The 14727-nt window shown below is 35.1% G+C and overlaps 1 protein-coding gene across 1 annotated transcript in view; it reads left to right on the forward strand.

The window, feature by feature from the left end:
* The first annotated feature begins 1296 nt into the window (after positions 1 to 1296).
* LOC122788639 (VPS10 domain-containing receptor SorCS1-like) overlaps positions 1297 to 14727 on the forward strand; it is a 1297464-nt gene continuing 1284033 nt past the window's right edge. The window contains exon 1 of the mRNA XM_044055539.1: positions 1297 to 1571. Within this exon, the coding sequence (XP_043911474.1) occupies positions 1297 to 1571 (275 nt within the window). The remainder of the gene's footprint in view (positions 1572 to 14727) is intronic.

Consider the following 14727-nt stretch of genomic DNA (forward strand, 5'->3'; position numbering starts at 1 on the left):
AAGGGAAAATATGACCATAATAGCCACTTACATTCCTCCCAACAATACTCCCACTGCCACTGAGGAACTCATAGCATGGACAGCCTCAACCTATACCCACGAAACAATTATCACAGGCGACTTCAACTTAGACTGGAACACTTGCACTGGTGATAACCCCTCTACCTTCATAAATCTACATCGTTTCTCCCAAACAATCCAGTTTCCCACTTGAATAGATAAACATAGCAAAAGGGAATCTATCTTAGGTCATTTATTAATAGTGCCAGCCACAACTATCTCTTCGGATTTCTTCCAAATAATTTAAGCGACCATAGACCTACCTACTTAATCCGTCATCGTCTCACCCCACACAACCATAGTTTACAGAGTCATACAAAATACCAAAAACTTCTCCAATGAAGCATTTTTAGACATGCTCAGCAAATGTAACTGGACTCCACTCCATCATCTCCAAATGAACCAGGCTGTAACATACTTCAACGACACACTTCTATCTGCTCTAAATAGCTTAGCACCAACTCGTACATGTTCGTCTTAAAAAATAAATTGCCCATCATATCAAAAGAAACCATTAGACTTCAAAAACTAAGGGGCAAAACCTTGTTTCAGAAACTCTCCTTCCTGATTGACATCGTTTTTTTTAAAAGACTTGTTACAATGCATTCAGTGAAATTGGGTTAAAATATGTTAAAAATAGATTAAAATAATATGCAATGAAATAAAATATAATATATATTGTATAATAAATGTTGTTTGAATACTTATAAATTATTAAATAAAGCTTATATGATGTACATTTAGCATTAATTAAAAATAATTAAAACTTTAAATAAAAAACATTGAATAAAGAACCTTTAAATAGAGAAAGAACCTTTAAATAGAGAAAGAACCATCCTATTTACAATAATTGCAAAAAGGGTTTGATGGTAACATATTCATTGATGAAGAAAAACGATGTCAATCAGGAAGGAGAGTTTCATAAAACTGATACACTATTATTTTTAATGTTAAATTAATGGGTGCTTTGGTGCCAAAAAGTTTTTAAATGAAGTAATGGTTTGAGACTGGATTGTTCTGAAGACGTCTGAATAGGCAGATGAAAGCGCTTAACCTGATTGCTTTTAGAGTTATGGAGTGTAGTTTCTAAAACAAATAAACATCTGTGTTTGCCTTGTTCGAGTTGTGTTCACTCACTGAACTATACAACATTACTTAGATGGTTGGCTTCCGTCTAGTGGACTACATTTACGGTGTTGCTTCTGCTCTTTTTGTTCAGTATATCAGTCGGTCGTAATGGATAATGCGAGAGAGGTGACCCAGGCTTCATTGAACAGGGATGAATACAATAAAATACAGACTGAAATAACCATGCTGAGGGATGAAGTTTCCCGGTTAATAGACGTTGTGGTGTGGATTAAAAAAGCATCTGCGAGCCCGGTACATGAAACGCAAGGGAGAGAATCATCTATAGTGGTAAGCCATGCATCTACACAGGTGGAGATACCGAATGGACAAGGGAATAACCATGTTCGAGATGAAATAACATCTAATGAACCTCCGCATCTGCAGTACCATTATAGCAATGCTAGCATTGTTTCTGACAATTAATTCAATTTTGACTTTTCTTTATTTCATGTGCATGACGAAGTCAAACGCTTGGGAGCCAGCCCCAAGCATCCGTTACCAACCAGAACTTATTCGACTATTGCCAAGAAGAACTTGAATTTCTCTAAAGGTACTGTTACAAATTCCTCTAGTCCTAGTAGCAAGGACACTCGTTTTGTTACCAAAGATGTCCGAGTTGTCAATCAATTTAGACAATTTTCTCACTAATGATTTTGACTTTACTGAATAAGTAGTCGGTAACAAATTTAATGTGAAAGAAAGACATTTTACTGGGGACAAGGGGACTTTAAAAGACATGATTTATACCTTGTGAAAATGGTTGTTTACAGTAAAAAGTATTAAAATAGATAATGGATATTTATCAAAATGTATCACATTGGGTATTGTACCTATGGGATTAAGATTTTTCAAAATACCAATGGGGTTAAACTTGGATGACAATACTATGTTAGAATTTAATACGATGTTTAATAGTTTTGGTTTTAGCTATATGAATATGCTCATCAAAAAGAACGATGAGAGACTATCTAGAATAGTATGTGAAGTAGAAAAATTGAACCAGGACATTGTTGCTGATTTGTTGTTTCCACAGTGGCAAGACCTATATCATAAACAATATAAAACGGTTGATATAAGGGCAAAAGGGATTTTTGTCAGAAAAAGTAAAAAAATACAGCGTGACTTGGAACAATAGAAAACACACCGGGCTTATATATGGAAGCGTGAACATAAGGGTGATGATAAAGATATGATAAATTGGGGTGAAGGAACATACAAGGAAAAGGGGATGAATTTTCAATGGGGCAGACATTTCCCAGCTCCAAAAAAGAATTACAGTCAGTGGAACAGACACGAGCAATATCAGGAACAAAGGCAGAATTACCAGAGACGTTATTATTAGATGATGGACAGTTAACAGTTCTAGATGCAACAAATTATGTGATAAACGCAACAGTGAATAGCGAATGTGGTGCCATAGAGAACATTATGAACAGTTTTAATGATTTAAAAGTATACAATTACACCAACTTTAACATTAAGCAGGAACATTTTTCCCTTTTTTCCAAAGGAATGAAATATATACCCACAGTAAAATTTAACTTAGTAGATTCTATTACAGAGATTAAATTATATTGTCGAAAACTGAATTTGGCCATATTTTTTAAACAGAATTTTTACAACACAAAGTCTAGTGATTACAATATACTAAAAAAGAGAAGTACGTTTATACCACCTGCCCATACTAAGGTGACTGGTTTTGAAAAAATATGTCAAGATGTATATAATTTAATAGACGATGTAAAAAACAGACAATTAAGGATAATTTAAATGCAAGCAAAATAAAATGTTTGGAAGAATTGATTATGAACAGAGATATCCGAGTCATGAAACCGGACAAAGGAGGAGGTATAGTTTTCTTTAATACTATGGACTATGTCAATGAGGTTTACAAGATTTTGCTTGAATCGGGGAATTATGAAACCATTTCCATCAATGAAATTAATATAGGTTATAGAAAGATAGATTTAGTCTTAGAGGAATACCTATTAGACAATAGGGTTGCTACAGAGATATACAATTTCTTAAAGGTAGATTATCCTATTTTGGCGAAGATAGTGGGTATCTCCAAAGTTCACAAAAACATACTGCATCCATCATTTTGACCTATAGTTTCAGGCAGTAAGTCAAAGACCTTCCAAATAGGGGTAGTTATAGACAGATGGGTTAAACCCATATATGCTAACATACCACATACGGTCAAAGATTAGTGGATGTTTATGGCTCATTTATCAAACAATATTTGGAGAAAAGACTTAATTTTTATCACAATAGACGTTATAGACTTCTTCTCTTGTATTCCTAAAGAAAAAGGAATAGAAGATTTTAGCAACAGTTTAAGAAAGTTTTCGGACACGAATTGGGATCGAATAAGTTTGATCACAGGCATGATGAGTATGGTGTTGGATCATAATTACATTTATTTTGAAGGGGAATATTACAGACAAACCAGGGGGGTGGCAATGGGGACATCTTGTGCCCCCATTTTTGCTAACCTGCTTATGCTGGAATAGGAGACAAACCATTTATTCAGTAGTGAGTACTATAAGTACATCTCTTACTATTCTAGATTCTTGGACGATATTTTTTGCTATGGAATGGGCCTTTAGGCACCATTACATCATTTATTGAGTACATTAACAATATTAGTGATTTTTTGAAATTTACTCACAAAGTAAGTTGGAAGGGTATTGCATATTTGGACACATTTATTAGTCATTCTAAGGATGGTTTTCAATCGGAAATTCATAGGAAGGACACCTTTTCCAATGATTATCTGGAATATACCAGTAACCATCCTAGACACGTGTTAAAAAATGTGTTCAAAGGACAATGTATAAGAGCAGCTCATATGTCATCGAGTTTTACAATAATGGAAAAAGAAATAAGTAACATCAGGTCCATGTTTGTAAACAGGGGATATCCATTTTCCATATTGAATGACGTTTCAGCATATGTCATTAGAGAATGGGGCAAAAAATACCCACCTTTATTGGACAATGAAATGATGAACACCAAAAATAGAACAAAAACGTCTGAAGACATGGTCAATAGTAGAGTATGTGTTTTAATATGCTCACCTTATATTAATTATATTAAAAACATTATTAGAAGTCATTGGAATACTTTAGTAGTCGACGAAGAAATTAGGAAAATTATAGGAGAAAGTCCAAGATTTGTTAATAAAACAGGTATGAAAATAAAGAGACAGTTAGAACAGATGGCCAAATGTACAGAGGAACACAACATACATAAAACAACAAAGAAATGTGGGTCTTGTAAACAATGTTATGTTATATTAGAAACAGAAGGATGTAGGCTGAATGATGTGAATAGGACATGTGTTAAATTCAGAGTGGGTAATTGTAACAGTAAGAATGTTATTTATATGACAAAGTGCATGTTATGCCCCGCATTTTACACTGGAAAGACCGAAAGGCATTTTAGGATGCGAATATATGACCACCTATATAAAATTAGGGTCAAAGATATGAACAGTGCACTGTTCCGTCACATCAATAGATGTGGGGAAACACATGTATTCAAGTTTGCTATCATTGATCAAGTCAACATCTCACCTCAGGGGGGTAACTATAAAGAGAGAGTGTGTGGCACATTTTGACAGATGCCACTAGAGTGCCAGGAATCAATGAATATGTTACCATCAAACCCTTTTTGCAATTATTGTAAATAGGATGGTTCTCTCTATATTTAAAGGTTCTTTCTCTATTTAAAAGTTCTTTATTCAATGTTTTTTATTTAAAGTTTTAATTATTTTTAATTAATGCTAAATGTACATCATATAAGCTTTATTTAATAATTTATAGGTATTCAAACAACATTTATTATACAACATACATATTTTATTTCATTGCATATTATTTTAATGTATTTTTTACATATTTTAACGCAATTTCACTGAATACATTGTAACAAGTTTTTTAAAAAAAACTATGTCTATCAGGAAGGAGTGTTTCATAAAATTGATACACTATTACTTTAAATGTTGAATTAATGGGTGCTTTGGTGCCAAAAAGTTTTTAAATGAAGTAATGGTATGAGACTGGATTGTTCTGAAGAAGTCTGCATATGCAGATGAAAGTGCTTAACCTGATTGTTTTTAGAGTTATGGGGTGTAGTTTCTAAAACAAATAAACATGTTTGTTTGCCTTGTTCGAGTCGTGTTCACTCACTGAACTATGCAAAATTGGAAACTTGCTACAACAAAATAGCCAACCTTCCCCACCAAGCCCACCATTGTATTGCTCTGCATAAATTAAATTGGCTTGAGCTGCCTAACCTTCTCCATGTCTACCAACTTAAATTCACACACAGTATCATCTTCTATCCTGACACTTGCCCATCCCTGAAAGAACTTATTGTTTCCTACTCATAACCATGAAGTTTAAGATCTGCAGACAGAAACTTTCTTAAAGTAAAAAAAGCTAACAACACTCACAGTAAAGCCCTATTCTCAAATCAAATAGCCAAATTATGGAACTCTCTACCCCAGACCCACCAAAACACACCTGATTCTACCAATTTTCAAACAAGTACTATTTGAACATCTGTCCAAAAACTGGCATTGCTGCAGTGCCAAACCTGACTGAGACATACCTTTCAACTGTCCCTGATTTTCAGGTACGTCCCTGATTTTGACTCAAATTTTAACTCTGTCCCTCTTAATCCCTCCTAAAACTAGTGACTTTTGGATTCTGTCAATGTTTCAAGTTAATAGCACTAATATTTTAAAAGTGTCCCAGATTGTCCCTGATTTTTTCTTGACTTGTCCCTGATTCTGTTGAAATTTGTTCCCAATTGGTTGAGAGGTCTGGACTGAGAAGATATCTATAACTCTGTCAATACACAATCTGCTCCTTACCTCATTTTCTCCCTCTCCTCAGTGTTATTACTACTCAAAAAAAATAAATAAATAAAATAAATAAATATATATATATATATATATATATATATATATATATATATATGGATTCACTTTATAACCTCGAAATGCTGAAATATTGAATTTCAGTATCTCGAGACTATAAAACCGAATCCACAAATCACCGACAAACAAAAACCGAGAAACCACATAACCGAAAACACCGCACACACTACACTAAACATACAACAAAACACCCACATCACAACATAACCAAAAAAACAACACACATACACAATTCACACACATATAAGCAGGGGGGCAAGCCCCACTGCACCCCCCATGTGGGGGGCTGTGCCCCCCACACCCCCCCTACTTATATATACTAACTCCGAGATCGCACAAACACAACACAAAAGCTCACTCACACACGCACAATCTCCAATCCAAGTCCCACTCAAAACCCTTACAAAACACTCACTTACCTGACATAACACCTACATCTACACACGGCACCGTGCACCAACAAAACACAAACCCGGACATTACATAGAGCAACTTCATAACCACAAATTTGACATATTTTTGACATACGTCAAATTCGCGATTATGAACGTTCGCTATTTTGAACATTCGACTTTATAGCTTCGAGATACTGAAATTCGACATTTCAGTATTTCAATGTTATAAAGTGAACCCATATATATATATATATATATATATATATATATATATATATAAAAGAAATCTCATTTGTTTATAAATATTATCTAATATGTACACAGTACTAATTTTATTTTTCTCACAGTGATCTTTGCTGAAATGCTTGTATTTTTCTTTTTGAACCAGTATCTACTAAAAAACTGTATTGAATACTTCTTTGTATAGACTAACTAGATGATGTGTATTCTACGGGTCTACTTTAGTTTAGCGAACAATCAGATAATCAAATGCTGTTAGTTCGAACATTTTTGGGAACAGCGATTTTTTTTCCCTGGGAAAAAAAATAGCTGTTTTGGTTGTTCACTCTTTTGAGTTTTCACACTTTAGGGGTCAATATAACAACGTTCGATCATCTGATCGTTCGTTGTTATAATATAGACCCCGTATTCTGCATCTTACTATATGTATACTTGTTTACTATCTAATTATTGTTTGTCTGTATACTATTGTACTAGTTAACTATTGCACTATCTAATTATTGTATTTTGCTTATATTTCTGTGGAGCTTTTCTCCCCAGGCCTCCCCTGAAAATGGGCTTCTGGCCCATTTGGGCTTTCCCGGTAAACAAATGTAAATAAATAAATGTTAATTTATGTATAACCTGCTATAAAGGTCACTAGCAGGATAGAGCATATAAGAGCACTCGATAGGTACACAACAGTGGAAGTAATTCTGTATGGGGTACTACGTCTTCAAAGTAACCAGACAAAAAATAATTTATGGCACTCAGACTCACACCCCTGGGCAATTTTTTGCTGGATCACTAATTGTATACATTTTTTGTTGGAACAGTTATTGTTTTATTTCATATTTTTAATCTTATTTTTCATTTTGAAAATAATTTCTTTAAGAGATTTTTTTTTTCTTTTCGGGACTTTGCATATAAATTTTGTGTGTACAGTATGAAAAGTTACTTTTTAAACACTGAACTTAGTAGGAAATGCGAGCCAAATTTTATTTTAAACCATTTTCTTTTGTTACTTTTATCTTTTCATTTAAATTTGGTGTAGACTGTTTTAAGAGGCTGGGTTGTTTCAGGTTTGAACATATGTCAGTGTTTTATGTGTGCAGTAACCAAATGCTTGCTTTTGTGCTTCAGCAAGCATACTACATGTAGTATGCTTAAAGGAATTTTAGTAGTTTTCTCAGTGCACTAAGGATGCATATACTTACAGTGACACAGTAAAAGTGGGTGTAAACGTTTGTTGATGTGATGTGACAAGAATGTAAAAACAACAACCTACACAGTATGCCAGATATCTGTTATGAAGTACCTTTTAGTCTTTCTGTCTGTCTATATATTTATCTGTCTGTCTGTCTATCTTTCTATCTCTATCTCTTTCTCTTTATGTGTATCTCAATCTCTGTACCTCTAAAGCTACCTAACTTGATACTACCCTCCTTTGCACATTAAACTCACAAACATACCAATAAGAACAGAGAAAGGGCAAGTACATTTTTCTTCATTCAGTTATATTTTAAGTACTTTTTATTACCAAGTTAGTGATCTGGTCTTCACTGCTTTTTTTACCCCAAACCAAGGCTCACTATGCAACATTTACAGAATTAAATGCAGCAGCAATCCATTCCACACAACACAATACATGGGTAATTAGATAAAGATGAGGAAGTGTGCATCAACAAACTTCCTGAATTTGGTGTTAGATAAACTGCTGTACCAATTAGAAGGTTTAGAAAGTATACACTCTGATCAAAGTCTAGGCGCAAAGTACAAAAAAAGTACATGCAACAAGTAGGATTTGAAACAAGAACCCTACTGTTTACTAATATGCTTTCTTTAATATGTTAATATGTAAGTAGTAGGCTAGCTGCACTTGTGGACCATTTTAAGCCTAGCCTGCTACTTGAATTAACCTTTCCTGTTTGGTGTTAGATTAGCCTTATCCATCCGATGGTCGATAGTTATATACTAACGCAAATGAGAGTAATCTGGATCATATCATACATAATTTGAGGGGAACTATGAATGGGATAAAGCACTTAGGAGCTGTGTCTGTCCATTTGTAGTACACGGTGTAGTCCTGGGGTAAATTTTAAATTACCCATCCATGCATACATGTTGCAGTTGAATATGGACAGTAATGACCCTTGTTTTATGTGGATGGGAAGTCTGTTCCACAGGAGTGGTACCCTCTATAAGACATACCTGTCTCTCCAAAAGGTTCTGCTGATGTTGTGAAAGGATTTTAGATCCCTATACCAAGTATTTGTAAAGCCATGTGACTTGCTGAATATACCAAGTATTTGTAAAGCCATGTGACTTGCTGATGTGCAGCTGCTCCATCAGTATTGAGTCATAAAATTCCTTGTATGCTAGGCACAGGTCACCTCTTAGCAGTCTGTAGGGTACCAGGTATAGTGACAAGGCTTTGAGTCGGTCCATGTAGGACATATTGTATATGCCTTGTATCCTTTTGGTAAGGTATTTCTGTGAACATTCCAGTTGTTTTGTGGGTCTAGATAGATACATACCAAATGGGGTATTGTACTCAATCCCTTTGTTTTAATCTGTACAATGCAGAAGGGCTTTCTTATGACAGTGGACACATGCTAGTCGAAAGTTAGACCACTGTCCACATAAGTTCCCAAATCCCAAAATGGGTCTTCTCTTAGGAGCATATAGTCAGTGTGGTGGTTCTCTGCTGAAGATGACATTCCAGTAATATGATGATCCATTTTTTTGTATTAAGTTTCAGTCCATGATTTTTGCACCAATTATTCATTTGGGACAAACGTTCTTATTTGGTGGTTAAATAATGTGGGGATTCAATGACTGCTCCTAGTTTGCAGTCATCTCAATACTTAGTCAGATATGTAGATGCCAAACAGGAGAAGTCCCAGTACTAAACTGTGGGGTACTTCACTTCGGATTGGTGTCTTTGTGGAGGTGGATTCCCCTGTTCTGATCTTCTGCATCCTATTTGTGAGCCAGCTGGCAATCAAGTGGATGGTGTAGTAGTTTGCTCACAGTTTTATTTAGCTTTACAACTATGCATGAATGGAAGATTGTGTCAAAAGCTTTGACTAAGTGGAGGTACACAGTCTGTACCATTTTACCATCACTAATTCCTTTAATGACTTTTTCCAAAAAAAAAAAAAAAAAAACTCCAGGTTAAGTAAGCATGACCTGCCCTTGGCAAATTCAAACTGCAATGGCTTCAATGTTTGGAGTTTCCCCTATGTCCTTATTGATTAGTTCTAGAAGTCTTTCCATGGCTATGCATAAGAAGTTGGTCAGACTTATGAGTCTGTTTCCTAGATCTGTGGAAGTTCCTCTCAAATGCAAGTACAAAACCCATAATGAGGCTAAGGTTGAACAGTGTTGTTAGTGGAGTGTTAAATTGTGTTCAGTGCTTTTAAAGATGTATCCAGGGATATTGTCAGGACACATCAATGTAGTATTTGTGGCTTACGACAGTGGTGCTTCTTGGACTTGGTCTTTTGTGATAGCTGAAAGTGAGCTGGACTTGGTTATATCTTGTCGGCCAGACAGATGGGAGAAAGGGATAAAGTCGAAGCTAAATTTATTGGTAAGGATGTTCGCTATAGCTTCAGCTTCACAATCAGCTCAACGCATTACTGTATTGTACTTCTGCCATTACAAACATGTACAGAAAAAAGGCCTTGTGCTTTTCTTTGGCTTGGGTAGCTTTTTAGCCTTAATTTAGTTTTTATTGATTTTATTCACTTCCTGAGTTGTGTGTTTATTTCTAGGATGAAGGCTATATCATTCTGGGACTTACTTCTGCTTTTAATCAAAAGTTTCTTCCTTTTATTGTAAAGTTTGCTGATATTACGGTTCCACCATGTGCATTTGTTTCTGGATCTACCCTGCACTTGTTTCTGCAGGGTACAGCTGTATCTGTGCAGCTGTTTACATGCTGGTATAGTGTGCTGGTGTACATTTTTGCATATTCAGTGGAGTTAACTGGGTTTGGTGGGGGTCTGAAGCAAGCATTAAGTAGCTGAAAAATGGCCAATGTTTCTTCCGCTTCATCACTCCCTTGTACTTCTATAATTCACATGCATACCAATGAGAACAGAAGATGTGCAACTACACAGTTATATTTACTTGTTTATTTAGAATTTAATTATTTTTATTAACCTGTCATTTCTATAGTCCTCATAATTTTTTTGTTTTTTACCCATGAATTACTACTAAGTTGATGTAGAATTAAGCTAATACAATACACAGGCATACAGATCAGGGAAGAAAGGAGGATAACAGTAAAAAACATGCTGAACCGGAAGTCATATACACCTATATACATTAATAAGTAAGTACTAGGCTAGCAGCCCTTGCAGGCCATTTTACACCTAGCTAGTTTCCCTTTTTGTGCTGGAATTAACTATACCATTTGGTTAGAGATTGTCCTTACCCATGCCATGGTGAATAAATATATATTACTCCTAATAAGAACAACTGCAATCATACCATAAATAATTTGAGGAGACCCATGCATGGGATAAAGCATTTAGGAGCTGCCTCTGTTCATTAATAGTACAGTGGGCAGTCCTGGGGTAAATATTCTGTTTCCCATCCAGAGTTCCAAGTTGCACTTGAATATGGACAGGGATAAAGTTTGTTTTATGTGGATGGGAAGTCTGTTCCAGAACAGCGGTATTGTCTGCAAGATATGCCTGTCCCTCTAAACCATTCTGATTCTGTTGCACAAGACGTTTAGATCTCTAGACCAAGTATTTCAGATGCCATTTAACTTGCTGATATGCAGTAAATACAATGGTATTGGGTATATACGTATCAGAAGCTTTTAAAATTTTCAAGTCCTGCTCAAAGCATGGCACAAAACTGAAAAATTGAATGTTTCAGCTAGAATTCAAACAAAGACCATTCAATCTGCTGTCTCAATAAACATTTAAGCAAATGAAGCAAATACTAACTGGCAAAAATGTTTGTAATCTTCTTTTTCTCTTATACTGTTATGGATCACAGAGAAACAAACCTATGAGAACAGAAGAAAAACTACATGTGCATGTTTACTTATTTACTTACATTTAAAGGATTTAAAAGGATTTTTTTTACCAAGTATGTGGGTTGGTCCACAGACAATTTTTTTACCCCAAATTAAGGCTCACTCTAGAGCTTTTACAACACTGACTGTGGTAATAGTTTCTAACCACAAAGCAATGCACAAGCAATTAGATCAAGGGAGAGAGGGGATAGTGCACCAAAAAAAAAAAACAGTACTCAGAGGATCTGCTGTTTCACTTAGAAGTGTTTTGAAACAACAAGCTCTGGGTAAAGTCTAGATGTACAGCATTATGAAGGAAATGTTTAAACTAGTGCTTGAACCAGAAACTCCAGATTGCCATTTCATTTTTTTTCAATCATTAAGACATCGAAGCAGCTAAGGAACAAAAAAAAAAAAAAAGAAAACACATGGGGCCAGTCCTCTCACCCTATAAAAAAGTATGTTGTTGGCTTTCTAAGTTCTTATGGGTTAGTTTGTGTGACACACTTAAGCATAAAAAAGAGGGTAAGCTTCAATAAATCTTGGCCAGTTCTTGTCATGTGTAAGTCCTGCTGAATGATCTTGGTATAAAGCTTAAGATAATGATGAAAAGGTAGTTCCATGTTGTAAGGCAAGAGGCCTGAGATATTAATCTTACAAGTAGAAAGCACTTAAATGTACCCAATCAGATGTTTGAATAGAATGGGAATGTGTTGTTGTTGTGGGATTATAGGTTGTGTAGTCCTACCTTGTGATACCTAATGTAAATATATGTGACTGGCATCAGCAGCGATTCCTGTGCAGCTCATCTTACTATACTGTTTTATTCTGACTGTTGTAGCATCACAACAACTTACACGTTGATCTATCTAACCTGTACTGGGAAGAAGGTTATAATGATGTGAGTCTTAATTATGCTTGAATCTGAAAAATATAGGCCCCTTTTCAACCTCTTATTTGATAAAATCAACATAGAGGTCACTGTACCTCAGAGAATTCCTTTACATTAGGTGACTTCCATCTCAAGTGCATATTAGTCCCAGTTCTGTTCACCCTTGGTTTAATGAATATATACAATCTGTCTGAGGCAAGGATGTAAACTTCCTTGATTAAACATATATCTTGGTGTCCACAGGATATACTGTGAGTGACACTAGTATCCCAATTCCTCAAATAAATGGCACTGGAAAGGACTCTGGTTTGTAGAGTTATGCTGTTAACAGCCAGAGGATTAACACTACAGATCTCCAACAGCATCACATATGGGCGAGTTTTCAAGACATTGTGCCAAATGTATATCATTAATGAGACAGTAGTACCCTGTCTTCTACCTTGACAAACCTTTATTCAGGTAAACTGGTGTTACCAATTTCCATTTTTTTTGTTACCCATCTTGGTCATGCACCTTATTTCACCGAATGCACCCTAATTCCTTCCCTACTTCTTTTCTAGTCGTACATTGTTTACTGATTTTTCACTGTGCATACCCACGTATCTTACTATGCTGATGCTATCTTTGTCACCCCTGTTTAAATGCAGACGTAAATACTTAATTTGTTAAGGCTACATAATCCGGAACATTTCTGGACTTCTCTTCCATGCTTTCTAATAAAATGATACCTTGAGTATTCATCCTTTTGTTCATAAATCTATGATGTGCATTTCTTTGTCATATCTTTCACACTTCATCTGTCTCCTTCATGGCTGTAGGTCAAAAAAGGGGGCTGTTTTACCTAATATTCTAAGAATGGGTAAAGAGGTGTTTGTTTTAGAGGCTTGGATGGTGGTTCAGAAGATGCTAGTTAGATGAGAGAGTGAGTGCTTTGGGGGGATTTATAGAGAAGGTCTGTGTTAATTCACTCAGGAAAAGGTTACAATGACAATAATGCTTAATGGGGAGGCAGTATGTTCAGTTTACTGTGCTTAAGTGATAAAATGTTCAGACAATAAGGGAGTAAATATAAAAATGACTCCCAATATAACCAGGTAATATTAATTGTATATCATTCTAATACATATTATTATTATTATTATTATTATTTCTTTGTTCACGTTATGGGACTCGTAAACATGCACAGATGCATACTTATGATTCTTACAGCTCAGATATAGAGTTGAACAGTTGCAAAAAGCTGAAGCAGCAAGTAATGACAAGTGTAGTTTTATATTTTTCTTTCCTATATTTTTTTTTCAATAAAATAGTTTTAATTTAGAATCAGTTTACTGCATTACTACCTCTCACATCTGTCATGTTGTATCTATGCCTAAGGATACTGGAATAATAGCTATTGTGAGAACTGGAAACATCGTATGTTAGTCAAAGTAGGCTTGGATTAGGTGCAGAGGAAGTAATATAGTATTTTGATGAATTTTTAAGACAGCAATAATAGTATTTATGGAGATTAATTATTCTAGTTGATCCTTTGCATTCCAGAATGAAACTCCCCATGATAAGGCACTCAGAAAAATTAGTATGTCATCAGTGGAGTTTTAAATTTCCAGTCACTATATTTGGGCATCTATGGAACAGGTTTGATAGGTGGTCAAGATAAAAATGAAGGCTTATCCAAAGAATTGGTCTAGACATAGGAAAGAGATTTTGACACAGTCATTTATTGATTCTCTGATAATAGAAGTTCCACTACTAGTAGGTAATTCACCAAAAGCCTTACAAGCAGTAACTGTACTCCACTATTTTGCCTGAAGGCATTATAATTAAAATGCACTCTGCATTGGGAGCAGGCCAGTCTGCAAACAAAGCTCCATTGCATTGTACTGCAATGAGATACATGCAAATATACAGTACGGATACTGCTAAAACTAGTCAAAATCATATTTGTTTAGTTTTTCCAAGGATATAATGCACGATGTGTACAATATATAATTTATAGTAAAGATAAGCTAAATGCTCTCAAATAGTTTCAAATTTAAAACACTTA

Source organism: Protopterus annectens, chromosome 14.part0, assembly GCF_019279795.1.
Source record: "Protopterus annectens isolate FY-2018-M chromosome 14.part0, PAN1.0, whole genome shotgun sequence".
In the NCBI taxonomy this organism is placed as follows: Eukaryota; Metazoa; Chordata; order Ceratodontiformes; family Protopteridae; genus Protopterus; species Protopterus annectens.